We start from the raw sequence: 21,839 nt of genomic DNA, 5'->3' as shown, positions 1-21,839 counted from the left end.
TTGAATGATTCTCCTGGTTTGAGCGACACAGGACTAATTTCTCCTTCAGTAATTTTACTTTGCAGTAAAGTCTCTTCTTTTAGAAGACTCTAGTGTCTGGATCTGTGAAAACATTTACTTTATACCCAGCTACGGTATGTGGGTTTCAAGGTCTCAGTGGTTTTGAGCTAGCCAAGTGCGGGGATGAGGAGGAGGGAGACCCAGGCATTTGACCCAAGCTGGCCAACAGGATTATTTCATACCATGAATGTCACATTCAATATAAATTAGAACGTTTGCTGAGGAGTTCCCTCTCTCCCTTGATGGCTGCCATCCTGAGAACTTTTTGCCCCAGTGCCAGACCCCTGAGCTCTTCCCTTCCTCACGAAGCTATAGTGCTCGCAGTGTCCAACATTTGCTGTCCACTGTCCATTTGCTGGGAGTGCACAGCTTCCTACTGATAGAATTGGCAGAATATAATCCTTGCATGCTTTATACTGGCGTCGGGATCAATACTGGTTCTTTAGTATTATTAATGTTAATTATTTAGTCTTATTCTATTAAATCTGTTTATATTTCAACCCTTGGGTTTCCTTCTTTTCCCCTTCCCGGGTGAGGAGAGGTCATCAGATGATAGAATAATTGTCAGAATGACAATAAATTGTTATGGGTTCCTCAAATCATAACAATGACATGCAGAAACTGAAGGAAGAATCACTAGCAGTGAAGCATCTAGGTAACTCTCTTAAAAGTTTTGATGAAAAGCTTCGATGAAAGTGACCTTCATGCTTGATGTTCCCTCTTTGCTTTTCTCCACGCTTGAAGCTCTAATAATGCTTTTTTTCCCCCCACTTTGTCACTGTATCACTTATTTCATGAAACGTTTCCACAGCTAGGCAGGAATTTGGATCCAGGGTGGTAGTATCTGCAAATGTTGGGTGGATACAAAATACAAAGGCTGGTACAAAGTGTCAGATCTTCTCTTTGTAGTGGACTGAACAAAAACTTGACGTAGGCTGCTAAATATAGCTCTTTAATATTTTATTTCAAACTTGATTATAACTTTAAGAAAGGATAAAATGATCATCAAATGTTTCTTTGAGTAGGCTGTGCTGTCCCCTTTGAGCAGTGCAGGAATTTGCTGGAGAGCACAAGGAAAGCATGTTGGGAGTGGAAAGACTATGTACAACCAGGGGCTGTAAACTCACGGGCTCTCGGGCAGCAGACTGCAAATGCTGGCATGCTGTAGGAGGATGGTGTATGTAGTTGTGTCTGGGTCAAATGAGAGGACAGGGAAGGAAGGAGATGTGGCATCTGAGTAGAAAGCGAAGGAGAGAAGAAACATCCAACACTCAGAAATAAGGAGAGCAGAAAGTGCTGGCAGTCAGGTTGGAAGAGAAGAGGAAGAAGGACCCTTTTGGGAAGGAGTTATCTCTAGGGCAGTTTTTTTAATTTTGATTCAAAATTGCGGTAGGCTTTTATAATTGTGACTGAAACCTAAATTAGTGGCCCATTTGAGACACCAGTGCCTTGCTTGATTGCTTGAAATGGAGATAGTTTAGGTAAAAACATATTTTGCTTTTAAGATAATTAAAGGTTTATTTTCTTTGAAGTTGAACTTTTCTTGGGGTGATAATGACATAAATCGTGTCTGGTGTTCCTTTAGTTTACAGTGAGCAAAAGAAAAAGAAGTTTATTTTCCTGCATCAAAACAATTATTTTAGCTCGTTTCGTTCTGAACTTTTCATTGAAATAGAAAAAGAGAAAACAGTTTTACCAAAAACTTGCATGCAGTTTTTAAAGCCCATAAGTGTTCCTGGAGACATGGGACTCAAAATGTGTTCCAGAGTAGTTTTCTCCTAATATGCATGGAAAAAAATCTCTCTGATGCCAGCTGCAAGTGCATATGGATGAAGCTATATAACTAGTTGGTCGCGGAGAGGCTTTTTCATTGCCTTGTTGAAGTGGTTCTTAGTCTGGCTGACCTTCTTGGTCCACCCTTTGCAAGCAGTCGAGCTGTCCTGTCCCCCTGGCAGGTCTGGTGTCAGAGAGCTGTAGCCTTGTAGTTCTGCGTTTGTGACAAGCGATGCTGTCAGGCTCCTCTCAACACCATGGGGTGCTGTGAAGCGCTTCTTGTCCAGCCTGTGAGGAACAGTTAGTCCTCCAGGTATCCTTGGACTGGAAGACACTGTTTTGGTCAGCAAACAACCTTGCATAAAGTTTAGGTAAAGGGGAAAAGGTGGTATTAATTTTCATAGTGTTTGGATTGGGGGAAAAGGAGCATTATTCTATTACAAATTAACTGTAGTACCCAACCTTCACGTAGTCTATTCAGTATCTCTGGATATTTTCGTCTTTGTGACTTCATTCCCACTAAGAATATGTTCAGGGCATGTGTCAACTTAAAAATAATATATAAACAAGGTGCGAACAGTTCAGTTAAGTGTTAGCCTGAGGTTAAAAACACAGTGATCAAATTCAGTGTCTGAAGTTGGCAGGGAGATTGTCTTACTGCCTCGGGAAAACTTGAAATTAAATTTGTTTTGAAATGTAGGTGTTGAGTGTGTGAAAGAAACTCACTTGCACATCTAAATGAAGCAGGCTCTCCAAAGTTGAAGAGAGCTGGTTGAGCTCTTGGGTTGCCTTTAGGAGAGAGAGGGGCCATGCTCCCACCATGTAACCTATCTGCTGAGGTTGTGTTTTGTAGCATCTGTGAGAAGATCTTTAGGTAAGATCAGAGCTGTGCTCCCTGTCTGGATGCCATCAGCCTCAGCCCCCTGTCACCAGCGGCGGGCAGGGCTGTGCTGTCAACTGCTCAAGCTAACAGAGCCAATAACTTCGTGTTTATTTATGTTCGGCTTCTGGAACCTTATTAACTTGAAGGGAGTTTTTGGAGATACCGAGTTTCTGCAGTGTGCTTTTTGTTCTCCCCGGTGTTGCCTTCAGGTAAATGCAGGGGGAGTAGCCTCAAAAGGAGGAAAGATCCCTTCCCGTTTTAGAGTAAATGGGAGGAGGAGTAAGCTCCTTCCCCCAGTAATCAGATCCTCTGATTGCCATGTTTTGACGACGATTGTACATTTTCCTGTGTGTGATGGATTATGTATGTGCCCATGAAGTAAAAGTTAGCTTGGCTGTGAAAATCTAATGAGGTTTTTGTCTATGATCATTTTACTTTTGGTTGTTTACTTCGTACAACAATGACTGACACATACCATCCCTATCTACAGTACGAGACAGGGGAAATCATCCTGCAGTTGTTCTGTCTCATGCTCTTCTCAAGCCGTAGGCCATTCGTGACTGTCTGGGACCCTTTGGAAAAGGAAAGTCCTCCCAAGGTCACAGTATTGAGGATTCAAATGAATATGGGAGAAGAGGGGAAAGTGGACTGGATGGGGAAGCTCCTTAAACTGGCTGCAGTATAGAGTCTAACACAATTTACATGTGGACCAAACACCTTTCTGTCACCCCAGGTCAGCAAAAAAGCCACAGTTGCATTTGGATTGTCAGTATCCGACCACCGTCTTCCAAGCTGGGCTATGTTGTCTCGTGGTTTCTAGTCTCAGGGTTTAAATTTGGGAGGCAGTAGGTGCATCTCTGGGTCTGTGTTTGTGCAGTAATACTCATGGTATGTTTGAAGCCCATCCTACCAGCAGGGCTCCAGAGTACTCACGGTATATAGTTGGTACAGTCACCCTTTTGCATAAACCACTAAGTCTTTCCTTCCTTTTGACAGATTGAAGACATCATTACAAGAATGCAGGATGACAAAACAGGTGGAGTTCCCATTCGCACTGTCAAGAGTTTTCTGTCCAAAATCCCCAGCGTCGTCACCGGTAAGGACCCCGGTTAGCAGGGAAGCGAGCGTAAGCTGGTACTCGCTGGTTCTAAGCAAACACACTACTAAAGCCACAAAAACGAAGGAACATAAGAAAAAAATGCCCCCCTCTGCTTATTTTTTCTGCACGTCGTTGTTAGGAGGTGAAGTATTGAACCAAGATTTCTTAATTCTTTTTAAGTAAGCAAACGTTTATATTTCTTTGGAGTGAGTTATTAAAAAATATTACATCGTTTTTGTGGCTATCGCAGTATCACCAGTCAGACTCCTTCCCTGTGATGGGGGTAGGACGATCTTAGAGAAGAGCTCAGGAAAGAAAGTTGAAACTGTTTTCTCACTCGTACCTCGTACCCAATACTCTTACTGGACTCTGATCACAGGTAGAGGAATGTGAAATACCTTTTATGCATGTGTGCTGCTTTACTAAAGCTATATGTACAAAAGTGTGGATGGTGCAGAAACTGTGAGTCAGAGTGCAAAACTTCCTACATGTTTTTCCGGACAAAATGTCTTCCAGTGCGACAAAGATCTTTGCTGTTGATAGATGATGAGTTTATTCAGGGTGATGCCTGGAGGATTTGTACTTGGGTTGCTGGTACCTGTTTTCTCTAACTTGATAGTAGTATTCACTACAGTGGCACAAAACTCCTGTTTGCCCTCTCTCCGCCAGTAGACTGTTGTACAGTATGAGATACCCAACTGCTCCTGTGACTTATAATCTATGATGTTGTGTATCTCTGTAAAGTAAATATGATTTTCTCTGTCCTGCAAAGTCTCTTTCCGAATCAGACCAGATACACACACTGATGAGTCTGTTTAGGGAAGTTTCCCCTCCTGTTCTGAAAAGTGAAGAGCTTCGTTCTCTGTGGCTGTGACTTCACTGCAGTAAAATTCAGATGATCACTAAAAATGCGAAGGCTGTGTTGTTGCCTATAGACAGCACACCAATGACTGAGAGAAGACTGGCAGTTCAAAGGGACCTTTCTTGCTCTTGGGGTCTTTATACTGTTGTAAAATAATGGAGAAATATCTCTTGTCAACAGGGATGCTAGCAATGCCGCTGGCATCAAACCATTGCAAAGGGGAGTCCCTGCAGCAGAGCGTATCTAAGCTGGAGCACTTCAAAAATATCTTTGCTGTGAAAAGGGTTGGATTGAGAAGAGTTTGAGGTTGTGTTGATTGATTTAGGAATGTGATTTGATATCCTTGTAACAGAAAAAAATGTCCAACTTAAGCTACAGGAATGGAATACGAATCTGCAGGGTTCTTGGGGATAGGCAGGGAATATGGCAATTGGAATGAAGTTTTTACTTAAATGAGGCTCAGTCGAGTTAATCCCTTTTCATTGAGCAACAGGCTCTTCTGTCTGAAATTGATTTCAGGGTGGTGAGTCAGTGTAACTGGCAGTTGCAGGATTAGGATTTTACAGTGGAAAAGAAACATGAATCTAGAATGAGATGTGAAAATTGCGTTACTAAATTGCAGGTTATGGCTGGATCAGGTATGAGCTAATAGTTCTTGGAGGCTCCTGGGGAAATTAACCATTTATCTGATTTGAAAACTCATTCCGTAAGCTCAAGTCTGCAATACATGGACTGGATGTTTTAAGATTGACTCTGCTAAAACAGGTTTCTGATATGGCTGTTAATATTCATAGCATTGATTAAGCAATTATAGAATCATAGAATCATAGAATCAGTGAGGTTGGAAGGGACCTTTAAGATCATCAAGTCCAACCATTAACCTACCCTGATAAAAACACCACCACTTCTAAACCATGTCCCTAAGCACCTCATCTACCCTTTTCTTAAACACCTCCAGGGATGGTGAATCCACCACCTCTCTGGGCAGCTTATTCCAATGTTTAATAACCCTTTCAGTGAAATAATGCTTCCTAATATCCAATCTAAACCTGCCCTGACATAACTTGAACCCGTTTCCTCTTGTCCTATCACTTGTCGCCAGGGAGAAGAGGTCAGCTCCCATCTCTCTAAAACCTCCTTTCGGGTAGTTGTAGAGGGTGATAAGGTCTCCCCTCAGCCTCCTCTTCTCCAGGCTAAACAACCCCAGATCCCTCAGTCGTTCCTCATGATCTGGTCATCGAGCTACCACCTGTTACTCGAAAGAAGAAGGAAACAGGAGACCTCAAGGCATCTTTGAACTGATTATACTTACCCTTAGGTGCCGCCCTGGTTGGTAGCTCCCTGGTGCAATGGAAACTGCCCGCTTGCACTCTGCTGTTCTGGAACAGCAGCTGCAATTGCATCACCTCGAAATGGCTGTTTTTTCACAGCACAGGGAATAGCGAAAAGATGAAGATAAAATAAAAACAAAACCTTCCTCCAAAGCTCACAGAAAATTCTCAGATTTGGAGGGGAACAAACTCGGTACCATTCCCTTCAGGTGAAGGGATTTGAAGACAGCTCCCTTGCGATGCACTGGGCAGTGCATGAAGCCTCTGAGTTTTAAAAGTCTGGGGAAAACAACGGCTCAGCTGAGAGCCCAAAGTTTTCTCTACTTCTCATTTCTCCTTTCAGATGCATAGAACTCTGCCTATTTGTAGACCAAAACCGAGAGAAATTTATATGTGCTTTCAGTACTTGTGATAGATGGGTAAAGAGCTGGAGCACTTGAAGAGGCAGGAGGACCTATGTTTGAATGGAAGCTGAGGCCACTGGGTTTGTTCCGTCTGGAGAAGGGAAAGCTGAAGAGAATGAGAGGCTATAGAGAAGACAGGGTCTGACCCTTTCTCAGAAGCACATGGTGGAAGCACAAAAGACAATGTACACAAGTGGCAGGAAAAGAAATCCCAGCTAGATTTAGGAAGAAAGTTGTTTATGGTCAGAGCGGCTGAGCGTGGGCCAGGTGGCCTGGAGAGGTTGTGGAAGCAGTGTTTGGAGCTGTTCAGCTGAACCGAACAATCTGACCTCACTCTGCGTTTGGCCTTGCTTTGGATGGAGGTTGGAGTAGATGACCTCCAGAGAATCCTTCCAACCTGAATTATTCTTGTGATCATCAGATACTCAGTTTTAGTGCTTGTGTAATTCCACTCAATGTCGTGAACACAGGAGAAAAGCTTGTATTTTCAAAAACTTCGGACCCCCTCTTGGGAAGAGCTTAATTTCTAGGCCGTGGCATTCTCACACACTTTTTATTTCTACCTGAAAAATGGAACAGCAACGCAGACGTGATTTACTTGGCAGGCTCACAGTGACTGTGATTAACAGGGGTTTATTTTTGCTTGACACTTCTATTGTAATTGCTTCTCACAGGAGAAATGTAAAATCTTAAAGAAAAAGAAACATAACAGCAGGGCCTTGGTGCTCTAAACAGGCAGCTCTGTTTATAGTACAGCAAAGTGGGTGTTTGATTTAAAGTTTGAATACCAGCGAAAGAACCGCTCATCTCTGTTTTGCTTTCATCTTTCCTGATGCCGAAGTTGTGAATGAGGCATTGTGTAACACGAGAAGAACGAGCCGCAGGGAGTTATCATTCATGGTCCCCTCTTGACAACAGGAATCTGGGAGAAGGATGAAAAAACCTTCTTTAACTGTACGATGAGCCTGTGTGGGGATGCTCTGCCAAAGGCACGTTTTAATCTGCATTAGAAGTAGATTTGTGTATCCTCCTCCCTGGCTTTTGGCTCAAAGTAGGTCAGTCAAAGGAGGACACATCACACCGTTTATTTTCTTCTTAAAGTCTTCACTTTTATGGGCAAGCCACAGAGAATGAAAATAAGATGACTCTAGTCTGTGTGGCATCTGTGTGCACATATCTGACATTATCCTACGGTAAGCTTAAGAGTATGGAACGAAAAACCGACTGAGGCAGGTACTGAGTAGTGCTGTGATCCATGCGCAGGCTGGGTCGTCAGCCAATGCACACGATGGCAGTCGCTGCCAATGGAGTTGCACATGTCTCTCTTAGTGAGAAAGCGATTTCCTCAGTAATGATTTTGTTTCTGTAAATGAATCGGCAATTCTCTGTTTTCCCAGTCATCAGACTGCTGTAAGAACATCTCATTATATTAACCAGTAGCAAAACTGGCTTTCTAATCTTCTTTTGGATTTCTGTACAATTGCATCTTAAAACTAACGTCCTGCTTGGTAGGAGGACCAAATGCATATACTTTTCTTCTCCCACCAGTTCAGACTTGGCCCTATACAATATTGCCCAAACAAGTCAGAAAGAAGTCGGTGCTGCAACAGCTGAGCTTTCCAGTACAAAAAGCCTCCATGCTCCCCGATCTGCCCCCCACCCCCAGCCTCATTCCGGAGTGCTCCTGGTCCTGTGTACTGTCTGGTCCTGTGTACCAGCATCTTTGCTACTGCAACCCAAGGGAGGCGTGCACCATTCTGCCCTCCTCCCAAGAGGTTTTGATACAGCTTCATTCTGACCCATAACCCCCTGACTTCAAGCCGACCTGTCCACACAGCTCCGTTTTGAGTGATACCTCCTCCTTCCAGCAGCGGTCCCCTGGCTGGCACCTCGCTCGCGCGCTGCTCCTGACCCTTTCACCTACACTCACTTGTCGTCTTGCTCTGCTCCCAAAGCTGCCTGTGTGGCTGTGAACGGATTGGTGGGTGATGTCCCACCTGTACCAGCTTGGGTTCGGTGCTGCCACGCAAGCTTCGTCCACACAGCCCTGCCAGTGCATTTCGCTCCTGACCTGCCATGTCTGTCTCAAGTCCCAGATGTCTCTGAGCAGAAAGTGCCAGTACTACTGAAATGTGCCAGATGGCCTGTCGTTACTCGAGACTCATGATCTAAACCAAGTTTAAACTGCCATGTGTCTCTGTCTGAAGAAGCCAGCATGTGTCTTGGCAAATGTATACAGAGTTGTCCCAGAACACATCAGAATGTCACTCACTCAAAGAAAATGCTGGAGCATGGAAATCCCATAGTGTTGGGGAAGAGAATTTATTATTGATAGTGTTCCCTGACGGCATAGTTTGGGACAGCCAGGCTCTGCTGGACAACTTCGTACACCCGTTGCAAAATAAGCTCCCGTGATGCCAGTCTGAGGGTATTCATAGAATCATAGAATGTTTAGCGTTGGAAGCAACCTTGAAGATCATCGAGTTCCAACCCCCCTGCCATGGGCAGGGACACCTCCCACTAGACCGGGTTGCTCAAAGCCCCATCCAGCCTGGCCTTGAACACTTCCAGCGATTGGGCCATCCACAGCTTCTCTGGGCAACCTGTGCCAGTGCCTCACCACCCTCAGAGTGAAAAATTTCTTCCTAATATCTAATCTAAATCTACCCTCTTCCAGTTTAAAACCGTTACCCCTCGTCCTATCACTACACTCCCCGATAAAGAGTCCTTCCCTGTCTTTTCTGTAGGCCCCCTTTAACTACTAGAAGGCTGCTATAAGGTCTCTGAAGAGCCTTCTCTGCTCCAGGCTGAACAATCTGGAGATTCATTGCCCTTTCTGTGCAGAGAATGTCAAACACATCTCATCCAGATGTGGTAGCCAGAGGTGTGAGGGAGAAGAGCAGGTTCCTCATCTCCAGGGTTTGAAAGGTCAGAGGAATTGTTCAAAGAAAGAAGTCGGTGGTGCGGGAGCAGGACTAGGACTGGCGATTCTGACAAGAGCCAGCACCCATCACCTAGCAGGGCCTGGAGAGCCGGCTGCAAGGCTGCGTGCTTTGCCACAATGTTCACTTTCTTAATGCTTTTTTTTTTAAGAGTAGAACTTGCCTCAGTGCCTTACAGAAATTACTTTCGTTGGGACCAAATGACTCCATAAGTTGACTGCACAAGGATTTGGCTTCCCCTCGTCTGTCTGTCCAGCTGCTTACGTCGTCTGACCTTAGGATTTTAACTGGAGGACTGAGCCCGATACAGATTTCCCAGAACGTTTGGGTAGTTTCATTCTAGATCTAAACCACCCATCCCTGGATCTGGGACAGCACCAGTCTGAACCGGAAGACCTGGAACATTTGTCAAAATGAGTGTCTGGGTCTAAACTTCTAGCCCAGGTCTGTATCTTTGTATTATTATTTATTTATTTTATTTTGTCTTTCCTTTGTAGTTTTGCTTTGAGAAACAGAAGGCTTGAAATGCAGTATTGACTGTGTTTCAGGCAAAGTTAGCAGATGTATATAATCACAAATCTAAACCAAGTGCAATCTCTTGCTTAAACATGAGCGAGCCCATTTAGTTAAAGCAAGCAAAACAAGAAAAAAACTTTTGCCAAAACTTAGGTCAATATCCAAAGAATTTTTGGTGTTTAGTGGTTTATAAATGATACAAAGAACATGCTCTTGAGTTAAGGTTTCAACACGTTTATATATACAGATGTAGCACTGTGTAATTTCTGGTGGTTTTCCACATTTATGTACAGCAGGTACTACACGATAAATTAAACGGTGTTGTGCAACTGCGTGGTGGAAACTGGCTTGCAAATGCTGGTCGAGCATGCAAATCCATTTATTTCTCATCAAAAATCAATTGCTCTGAGCAAGTTGCGTTTAAACTAATTCAAGTCAAGACTGGGCTGCTTCATTACAACTTATATTTTCTTCTTTTATGCATCTCTTCTTCAAATTGCACCCAGTGGAAATGTAATCCATCCTTCCCTCAATAAGAAGGTTGTTATACCTTTTAATCTAATATTTCAAAGCTGCTGTGAATCACATAGCATTAGACATGTCAACTATTATACAAGTAGCGCATGCCTTGCAATTACTTTTTTTTTTGCTGTAGCTTTCTCTTAAGGTTTCTCTTCCCATGCCAGGAGACAAATTAACCCAGTTAAGGAGCCGAAGAGTTATGCTGTCTTCGTCCACAGCTCCCTCCTCCCTCCCCTTTTCTCTTTAAGTGCATCCAGCTTCCTGCCTTTCAAAGGGTGAGAGGGATGGGGGAGGGAAAGACGAAAATCGGCTCTCTGAAGCGTAGCAATTCTTTGCCTGTTGTTAAGATGTTAAAGGATTTGATTTTCAGAGGACAAGGGGGATAGCAGATTAATTGAATTAGGATATGCTTGTCAAAGAAAGAAGAGAAAGCAACCAGAATTAATATTTTAAACAGTGAATGTTCAATATATCTCTCTGTGCCTCTGCACATGCGTACAGTTAAATTGCACGCTCTTTATGTGTATTTTTCTTAAGAATAAGCCTAAGAGTGGTAAGTGTTGTATGCTAGAAATAAACAGGGACGGGCTTCTGCACTTGAAGGTGCTATGCAGAATTGGGACTGCTGGTGTTTGGGTATCACTGCCCTCTGCCGCAACTGAGCTATAGTTCCGTTCATGCAGCTTCACCTTCACCGCAAGCCACGCTCTGTGGGTATTGTGCTCTCCCAGCTCAGCTGGGGCTTGTGCGGTGCACTTTGTAGTGATCCCTCCTAGCTGTGTGGCATGAACCCAGCCCAAATATTGCGGCACGCGTGGCTCCACAGCGAGTCTGAGTTTTAAGAGGAAGGATGGTTTTCATAGGTGGCTGTTGGTGCTACTTCTGTGTGTCTCATTCATAGTTCTCAGTTCACTTTGGGGCTGCTCGTCTCTGCGCTAGCGTGTTCGTTTACCACGTGAAGCTTACGCATCCCTTAAAAATGTGCGTGCACATTATGGGATAAGTCCTAAATGGTTAAATGAAATTAAGCATCGCTTTTAAAATTACCAAAATTGGACACCTTACATAACCATGTACTACTATCATGTGACAGCACTTGAAAGCAGTCATACCTGCGATGGAAAACACTATATGAAAAGCACATCACAGCAGTGGGTGCATTAAAACTTGGCTTAGGCCACTGCAGAATGCTTATGAAACACATCCTGAGACTTTAGTATTCATTCAGTAAAATGGCCTCTCAAGTACTATCTGGGAGCCCTGAATATTATGAGGAATTTAATTTCCTTACGTTAGAATTGCGAAGGTCCTTCCTGGTCCAACTTGTCCTTGCTGGATTTGAACCTCTGCATCTGTCAAGTGAAGCTATGATAAATTGGAAGCTTAAATAATCATGCTACGTGGATATTCCTGTGGGCAATAAAAATACAATGAAAATACAATGAAAAATCATCAAAATCACCAAATGGCCCAGCTTTATCCTTCTGCAGCGACTTGTCTGCTCTTCCTAGTCACCAGAGATGATGTCAAAAGGGAAAATAAAACCAAGATGACCTTCCAGCCACCTGGGCAGAAATTAGAACAACACAAAACTGTAATTTCTCTTATTGAAGAATATGAGTATAAAAGTCATCGGGCTGGAAGGCATCAAATGAAAGCTATGAGCCTAGAACAAAGCAAGTCTATTAAAAATGGTTTAATTATTTTTTTCCCCAAGAATTGCTTTTGGGCCTTTTCAGTCTTTCAGTAGAGACTAAAAGCTGGAACAGAGACAGATTTGATGATAAATTACCTGCTGAACTCCAGTGTTTAGATGAATTGGTAATTCAGCTACAATAACAAAAAATGTTACATATTAAGAGCATTCTTGTTGCTGACTGCGGTTTTATTCTGAAACACAGCATTTAGCTGATGGAATATTGTGGCTAATGAATAAAGCATTAAAAAAGAGAAGTCAACAATATTTCAATGCCTGTAGAAATTCATAGGAATGAATGATTAATGCTTTTCCGCATTCATCTTGAATCTTCAAAAGCGCAGCATTATTACAAAAGTTTGTTTCCAGATCTGAATGACACAGCAAAAGAGCAGAGATTAATTAGAAGTACTGCGTGGCTTTGATTTTTGGATGCGAGCGTTGAGCAGACTGCACTCAAGCTGCAACACTTCACCTCTCCTGTCTTCATTTCACAGCAACCTGGGAGTTGCGTGGTGAAGGCTCTACCAACACAGTTTTGTTGTTTTCGCACCTCTTGCTTTGTTTCTGCCCTGCCTCCAACGCTCCTGTGGGCTGCTGAGCATCAAATACACAGCGGAGCAGCTTTGCACCCGCTGTGCCTGAGAAGCCGCAAACCCACCGAGGCGTACGCGGAGATCTGACCCTCAAACAAACCCTTTTTACCTTGAGGTACCGCAAAAGCAATGGTATGTACGTGCCCAGTGGTAATCAGTAGCGAAGTGAAAGAGCAAATCTTTGAGTATGCTTTGGCAACTGTTACTTTGAATCTGTTGCTTTCAGTCAATGCTGTTCCAGCCATTAGAAAAATAAACCCCTCTCATTAGTCAGTGAATACATCTGCCTCATTATTCCATGCATATATTCTGTTCATTTTTATCTATCGTTCTGTGGCTTTTTTAGTCAAAGTAATTTTCAGGGTGTTATTTATTGAGCGGATTCTTACTTGCATTTTAATTAAAGGGCTTATATTGCAAAACACAACAGTTTGTTCTGGAGTTTAAATTTCCTGACTTTAATCAATGGGTTGCTCTAATGAAATGCAGAAGTTAACTTTAGTAACTGTAAATCCAGTCTCATGAATCATTTTCTATTCTTTTACACATACGTTAGGTTTGATAGGTGAACGATTCTTCCACGTGTGATATATCTCAGTTACCACATTGAAATTACCATTAATGTACTTCTTGCGATGGGGTGGAAAGGAAGGGTTGCTTTTGGTTTGTTGACTTTAAATAGTACAAAGAATTACATAGTGCACCAGCTTATTTTTACCAGCCATAAATAGCGCACCAGTCAGAAATCAGCGTTGCGAAAAGCTGCATTGGGGACAGTGAGAGTACGTCTCCAGAAGATGCTGTAGCTGAAGGGGGTTGGCATACTGCTGGTGTGGACAAACTGTATTACCTGGTTTGTGTGGATACCCTGACTGGTTGATGAATAACTTGTTCTATTCTGCCTGTTCCAGTAGAAATACTCAGCTCTTTGGTCTGTTGTGTATTTGCACTGCGTAGTACCTGAGACTGCCATAGATTTGGCTTTAGAACCTTCCATCAGAAGTGGCAAACAGGAAAATGAAAGAGCTTTCAGGCTTTTCATACATATCCATCATTATAAATAATACACATTTACATGTTTTCTTTAACTTTTTTTTTTTTTCTGTGTGGATAAATCTCTCAAAATTGCGTGCTGGTTTCCCATGGATTTGTTTTGAGTATGGTGTGAATTGATGAGCTTGGATATTTTTGATGTATGATTCACTACCACATGCAGGGAAGAAAATTATATTTTGGTCCTGCAGAGAAATAAAACTAAGCAATTAGGTCTTCGTTCAGTTAATTCCTATTTGATGGCCTCATGCTTCGCAAGAAGAGAGTCTAGAGAGTCTCAGGATCCTACTGCACTACAAGGTCACTTGCACAATAAGAATTTTCTCCATGGAGATGCCTCCACAAAATGGCCAGGATTGCAGGTTGGCTCTCACCTAAAAATGAATAATAAAACACACAAGAAACTTGAAGAAGTTGGTTTATGCAAAATGCTAATTATACTCATACACAAAAAAAAAAAAAAAGAACATAGACTGGTAAGAAAAGTAATGTAAGTCTCTAGCAGTGGAAGGTTTTATGTACAATTATTGTAGGGGGTTGTGTTGTATTGCATAGAAAGTATTATTCTGTTATTTTTGTACCTGTTTTTATTGTGGATAGGACTGCGTCTCTTTTTTTCCTTGGGTTTGGGGTTTTTTTTTTTGAAACTTGATTGTTTGCTCATAGATGCCAAAATTATTGTCAAATTCACCCGAGTGAATAATTTCTGATGGGTTTTTCTTTTTTCTTTTGATGTTTTACCTTTGCCCTAAGTATTCGGTAAATTTCATTCCTATTTCCTGAATAGGTTAGACTGACTGAAAACCATGCTTTTTAGCAAATGAGATATTTGCCAAATGTCCGGTGTTATTTTGTTGAATGCTGTCTACGTTTTTCTCCTACCAAACACACAGCGACAGGTGAGCTTTCTAAGGGAACAGTAGTAGCCACAGAAAAGAAATACAGGTTACTGCATTATGATAAAATTTCAATTACAAGGCTGTTCAAGGCTGTTATTGCTGAAACTAATGAATTGGCAGTGGCATATTCATCAAAGTTTATTTCTTTTGTCAAGTAGAAAAAACACTCAGAAGACTAGATCTGTTATAAAGTGAGTTATAGTTTTGCATGGTAGCATCTTTTATTTATCATTTATGTCACTGCTACATGGATATTGCATTATGGATTTATTTTTTTTTTTTTAACTAGGAAGAGTTGATTTTGGAGCTCCAAAGAATGTCGTGTCCCTGACACACTGGCTTGCTTTCTTGGAGAGCTGTGAGATGTACTTGGAGACGACACATGCCTAGAAGTTGAAAGCACACAACTTGAAACTGTAAAAAACAAACAAACAAACAAACAAAAAAAAAACCCAAACAACCAAACCAAGAACCAAAAAGACAAGAAAAAAACTTTCAAAATGTGCTTGTCAGTATGCCTTTGTTTACTGATTTCACAAACTTGCTTTGCCACAAGTTTGGTGTGTCTGGGCACCATATTGTGCCCAGTGGGAGCTGGCACGAATCATCTCAGACACTGCAGCCGTGTGCCGAGCAATAAATAACACAAGTGTAAAGGCTTACAAGTCCTGATGCGTGTCCTTGAACTGTGAAGTGCAGCAGCGCGTGTTCCCGGGAGGAGAGGGCTGATGGTGGATGGACAGAGGAGGGATGGAGACTTTTGCCCATTCTGGTGATCTGTGCAGCAAGGGGTTGTGGTGGTCCTTTGGTTCGATCTGCTGACATACAGTTTCCCTGCCTCAAATCCTCTTTACAACTGTAGATGTTGCAGGAAAGTATCCAATTTAAAAAATGCCTGGCATAAAAAAAAATCTGCTGTAACCTTTAAAAACGTTGCTGTCACCCTTAAAGTAGTAATATGCCCAAAAGTTATTCCTTGTTTCTGGTCCGACTTTGTCCCAGTCACCTTCTGGTATTGTAATGGTTGACAATGAAGATATTGGTTCTCCCCAGAAAGATACTTTGTCGCTGCAGTGAAATAGCCACTTCACTTCTGTTTGTGAGGTTAATAAATTGTGTCCCTGAAAGGGTGTCTGACTACAAAGCGCTTTTCCCAGGCCTTCAATTCCTCTTGTGTTTCTCCCCGGACCCTTTCCCAAGTTTTTAAGAACCTTTCTGAAGAGCGAGCACCAGAACTGTCAGAAGTTTTCCATTAACCACTGCGCTAGTGCCAAGTGCTGGGGGTAATGTCGCCTCCCTGGTGCTGCTCCACAGCCACCTTCCCCCTCCCAGGGGGAGCACCACACTGACCGCTCCCATCACCCCTTTTCCTCCTGGGTGCAAATTCCCAATAGGAAGATCCCCATGGAGAAAGAGTCTGGTAAGCACTGTTACCTTTGTTCTTATTCATGATACGTAAAAAAATTAATGAGTTTCTGCTTTTTAGGTGGCATGTTAGCCTGTCTCAGCACCATCTCTGTTAATGACGTGCTGCTCATTTGTTCCCTTTTCAGCTTTTTGCTCCTGTTGTCAGCAATGGTCCTTGAGCATCAAGTTAAGAAACACACCGTCTACAAAACATTATTGCATGTCTTGGCTCCAATAAGAGAGCACAGTGGCTTGTTACAGTCTTTCTTTGCACACTGTTCTTCCCCATTAACTTGTATGGGCTGTCCCGTGGGGACCATCTCACTCATTCAGATAACTGAAGATCTCTGTGCGTTCCCCTCATTTTTTATTCTTTTTTTTTTTGTACAGGACAGCTGAGCAGGCATCCACGGGTGTACTCCTCTGTATGTGGATACTTAAAAACACAAAGGAGTGTATTTCTCTGCCCTGGTGGAGAATAGCGTAAGGAAAAATTAAAATAAACGTAGCCAGAGCTTTCTTCTTGCAGAGTGCTGTATTTTAAGAAAGTAATATTTTGACTGACTATGGTTAGCTTTCACAGAGCCATTCTTAATTAATGTGTTATATTCCCTTACACTGTTAATCCTTTTGGTGGCTTGGGACTCTGCTGCAGATGCTTGTTCTGTGTGTGAGCATAAATAAACTCAAGACAGAGTGGCATTCAGGTTTTACAGATTCCTCCACATTCCCGTTTTCTTTCCTCACGAACTTTCTGGGGATGCAGGGGCCCGTTAGGCCGGGGTGCTTGAGGCAGAGGGGTTACCGTAGCCAACACCGCGCAGGAGAGCATCTTCCCCAGGGCCGGGTGCTGGCTCAGAGCGGGTCAGCTGGGGACAGACATGAAGCCAAGTGATCTCCCACCTCTCTGCTGGGGGCAGCTCTGCGGCAACCTTGACACTCCCCTCAAAGCTCACAGACGAGGCTTTTTGCATCATTATTCTGTAATGCTGCTCTCCCCTCCTCTTCCCTGGCAAATCCATCAGCGTTGTGAAATTAAAGCTGGGAAGGAGTGGAGAGTTCGGAACATTACCTAATGCAATCAGGGCAGTAAAGCTCAAGAACGTATCTCTTGCAGCCTCTCTACTGTATTCAGTCAGCCTGGTTCTTGAGCCCTGTGCGAGTTAGATTTGAGCATAACTTCTAATTAGGTATCTGGGTCATGTTTGACACACTCTCGGTTCAGCACTGACGTTTCTGTGCTCCTACTTAGCTCTAAATTTGCCAGCTGTTTTCCTTAAATAATCCCACCTTCCATTACAGGATTGTGCGTCTTATGTAATTACACCCACGGTAGCGTGAGGGCAGTTGTAAGGACAAGGAGGTAGAAATAGCTCACTGTTTTCCACTAGCCTTGGCATCCTTTATTGAATCATTAAAATTTGGATTCCCACCTCTGCTGTGACAAGCTCCTCTAGCTCGTCTAGACTCTGTCAATTTAGGCACATCTCTGGAAACAGCTGCCTTCTGTGCCACCAAGTTCTCTAGTCCTTGCCTGTCAACTGTTTAATCCAGAAATGTCAAGATTGAATTCCCTTTCATTATCTCTCTTCAGCAGTAAAAGGATTTGTTACCAGTTTGGATAGATTCAGAGATGGGCTGCATGAATTTTCTTCTAGTCTCAGGCCATGAAGCATTGTCTGAAACAGAGATTTATATTATGTGACTCAAAATAATACCAACACTATAAAAGCAGATTGTGTGAGCACTGGAAGAGTCACACCGAGGCATAGAGTACCAGTCCAAGGAAAAAAAGCTTTGCATGTGCAGTATCAGCCTGGAGGTTTGTCAGTCTGCAACTACTGTGGTTAGAGTAGGGTTCACTCTGTTAGGACCCGTGCTGTCAAAAGAAGAGATCTTAAAAAAAGCCTTCTGGTTTTGTCACCACCCACTCCTCTTTCCTGGGCTAGTCTGTTCATGGAAGAGGTGTTGCCCATTTTAGGGGCACTTTGGTAGAGATTTGCTTCTGTGTGCCTTACTAGAACCTTTTAAAAATGCTTTTAAAAAAAAATAAATAAATGAAGAAATCCTGTTCCTCCTCCTAGTTCACCCTTCAGTCCCCATCTGCTCTTTTTGCGTTTGTGTGGGGTGCCTCCCCCAACTGGCAGGTTCTTCGCAGCCTCATCCACTGCGGTTTGCTTCAAGCCCACAACCATTTCATTCTGCATTTGGTACCATTAATCCCCACTGCCTTCTGGTGTCCTCTTTCTCTTCCCAGCTTCACGCTTTCTTCTCTGCCATTTCTTGTGCTCGGAGCAGCCTCTGACAACCTGTATACCAGCTACATTGGTGATTATCAGAGTGGTGCTTTCAGAAAGCCTTTGCGTGTTTCTGGTGCTTTTTTATTTCCCAGGAATGAAAATGTGTATTAACCACACTAACTTACCAATGAAGGTGTTTAAGATGGGTCAGATGCAAACAGCTGAGCTCCTTGCCTGTGGTTTCGTATGAGCTTTCTGTCTCTTACATTGCTAAACTGTGCAGCCTGGCAGCACCCTTCTGAGGTTTTATTATATCTGTAAAGATAAAAAGTGACTTGCCTGGTGTTAGACAAGAAGGCTGTAGCACAGGTGGACATGGAGACCTAGGTACAAGACCGTGTCTCTTTCCTCACTATGGCTGCAAGAAGGATGGAGGACATGGCAAACAGGATCCTGGGAAGAAGCAGATTAAAATAGTCCCCATTTCTCAGGGATCAAAGCAGGTATGTGTGGCGAGACAGCACATGAGAATGGGAGCTTGGGGGGGGGGGGGGGAGGGATATGTGAGGGCAGGTTGAAAAGCCGTCATATCTTGATTGTTATGGTCACCTGCAATTACATATTTTCACTTCAGGCTACCTCTGGGTAAGAGTGATTATTAATATGGACCTGGAGGTTTGCCCTGTAGAAGAGGAGGGGTGTCCTTCACAGGTGGTACTGAGAGATGGATTAATATGCTGCCACAGCGAGGGGTAAAACCCGCAGCTGGTTTGTGTTGTGTCTGCATGGGTCTGTTAAGCCACCTTGCTGGCTTCACTGAATTAAAGGAAGGTAGCATCTGCTCTTCAGCTGTGTCACTTGGCAGTGCCTGATCAGCCCGACTGAGTCTCAAGAGACTGTTTCTGCCTCTCCTGGGGAAGGGAGGGAGTCACTTGTAGAGTTCATCCTGTTTCGTCTCATTGCACAGCAAACTTTACTTCTTGAGTGGTATTATTGAATTCTTCTGTCCTACCTCTAATGAAAACCTATATAGACTTGCACATTAACACGAATGGCAGCTGCATTTTTTATCACATACCTTTATCTTTTTTATTATCGAGTTTTATAGGTTAAGCTTTTGATGTTGAAGATGGTAATTTCATGGTATGGTATGTGGGCACAGGATAATATACAACCTATTGTATGCAAATAATCAAAGCTGCCAGATAGGGCTGTAGTAGCGATGATGATGTGCAATACCTTATTTTGGGTGAGAACTTGCTGAAGCAGCTTTGGAGTTGAGAGGGGCTGCACGGTATCTGTTTAGGGAATTAGCTGCAAGTGCTCTATTCTGAGGTGGATTTCTGCAGGACAGTCACGAGGGAGACTCTGCAGGATCTCTGCTGGTGTTGGGATACTGGTTTTCTAAAAGCGTAGCTTCCTGTGAAGCCAGGCTGCTGTGGACATCCATGCATGCAACTGCCTTTGGAACCATTATGGTGAAGACAGTACCTTTGGAAGCTCCCTGTAAGCGCTGGGAGGGACAGAAGATATGGCATGTCCTTTCCAGTTGTGTCCCTTCCTCCTGCTTCTGCCTTTTTCCTCATAACCTGCAGCTGCTGAAGGGACTGGTCTCATCTAATGAGACATCAGCGTATGGAAGATTTCTCTGATGTGAGACTCTTAACTAACGTGGAGCAAGTTAGCAGGTGTGAACGGCAAAGGGGAGGCTCTAAGGGATGTAGTAAGTAATGACCACTCCGAGTCAAACCAACGCCCACCAATATTCTGTCAGGCCATGGATTCTGTAGTGGCTATCTAGGGTAGCAGATAAGAAAAAAACCAAAAAAGCCATGTATAGCAATACTGTGGTTGTATATTCCTCACTCTCCAGCTGTCTGCTAGGAGGGACTCAGTGGGGAACACATATTTTGCCATTCTCTTTGGATTTGATCGTGGTTTTATTTTTCAGGAATGCAGAACAGATGTTTTCACCTCACAGTAAAGATAAAAAAAGCCTTCTAGGAAATACTTTAGAATGTGATTATAATTTTTTCAGCATTTTACATTGGTGTATGTAAAATCCTGTACTTTTTACCTTGTGTCTGTGACAGACAAACATGTACTGTCAGAGAGCTGGATTTGAGTGACCGAAAGAACATTCAGGTTAACGTGTAGATATTTAAAGTAGTCTTTTGCTTCCAACCTGACTAATATAATAAGTGACAGTCAAGGAACCATCTCAGTTACTTAAGTGAAGATGAAGAGGCTGGCTGAGAACATGCGTTTGTAGCTGAAAGTACTGCTAGTGCCATGGAGAACCAACTGCTCTGTGCAGGAGGAGCCCGTACTGGTTACCTTCAGCAGTCAGGACATCTCGCCCTTAGTGCATAGGCATTGTTGGAGGTTTCATCTTTTCCAAGGAAGTGATTTTCCCTTTCTTATCCCAGCACATCCCACCCGGACACCCTTGACCTGTTCTTCTGTACTAACCTTGTTTGCCACTTGCCATCACCCCTATTTTCTCTTCTTATCTCTGGGCTGTGCTTGTGACAAGGCTGCTTTTTAGCCTTTTATGCTTGATTGGGATCGTGCTGAACGGTGGCATTTTGATGCAAAACTTGTTAGTTTTTTTAGATTTTTGGATTTATAGATATGCCTGGAATGTACCAAAAACCCCAAATGTCTACCAGGGTCTAAAGTGTGTGGCTTACAGTTAGTCAAATATGTGAACTATAGAGTGCTTTGTCCCTTTATTGTTGTATTAGTGATGACTTTCATGCAAGAAATTATCTGCTTACCCTCAAGGGACAATTTTGATACATATCATTGATCATTTTAGAAGATATCTTTGCAGTACTGGAAGACTGATGTGGATTACGTAGGTGTTTATTTTCCTGTGTGTGAACTAAAATGTTTGCACACTGTGGATGGGGTTTTTAAAATGTATAATTATATATTGAAGCGTAAACAGAGAAAAAATATGCCCAGGTTTTCCCAGAAACCTTAATCTGTTTTAAAAAATCCTGACTGCTGAATTGTAAAGGGAAAAGAAATAACCTGGTGACTTCTGGAATTTAATCTGGGACTTTTTGCCAGCTCAAGAAAGAGCTGAATGCTTGAAACCAGGGGCAGGCTTCTCCAATATCTACGTGACTAGGTGAAACACTTGAAGTGCCTTTGAAAAAGTAAGTCTGCCGTTAAAAAACTGGCTCTAACTATTATGTCAATACATATTTGTTGAAAGGCGGTAGGATGTGGGCTCCTGAGGGCCTTTCAGTTTGAAAATGGAACAAAGGAGTCTAAGTTGTTTTGGCATTTTTGAAACTTGTGTCCAGCATCATCTTTTAAAAACACAGAAAGGTTCTCTGTAGGACACCTTTTTGTTGCGTTGGTATTTTATCTGGGGTTGACATCCTTTGTAGTCAAAAGATGTTAACAAATCTCTCTAGGGGAAATTCTCAAGAGCATGAACAGTTATTAGGCTGCCATGGCCCAGTAATAATCCAAGGGAAATGTCCACGTCTTTGTGTATTCAGGGAGGCAAAGGGATGCAAACAACTAGAGAGAAGAAAAG

At 42.9% G+C, this 21,839-nt stretch overlaps 1 protein-coding gene across 5 annotated transcripts in view; it reads left to right on the top strand.

Annotated features, from left to right (window-relative positions):
• The window catches only part of RGS6 (regulator of G protein signaling 6), a gene marked incomplete at both ends in the record, with an annotated part of 285,460 nt that overhangs the window by 170,172 nt on the left and 93,449 nt on the right, over positions 1–21,839 (top strand). For all 5 annotated transcript variants that reach the window (XM_082485571.1, XM_082485570.1, XM_082485574.1 and 2 more), the window contains one exon: positions 3,713–3,812. In XM_082485571.1, the coding sequence (XP_082341697.1) occupies positions 3,713–3,812 (100 nt within the window). The remainder of the gene's footprint in view (positions 1–3,712; positions 3,813–21,839) is intronic.

The sequence above is a fragment of the Vanellus vanellus genome, assembly GCF_965231255.1.
Source record: "Vanellus vanellus genome assembly, chromosome: 6".
In the NCBI taxonomy this organism is placed as follows: Eukaryota; Metazoa; Chordata; class Aves; order Charadriiformes; family Charadriidae; genus Vanellus; species Vanellus vanellus.
This window is presented reverse-complemented; position numbering and strand designations above follow the sequence as displayed.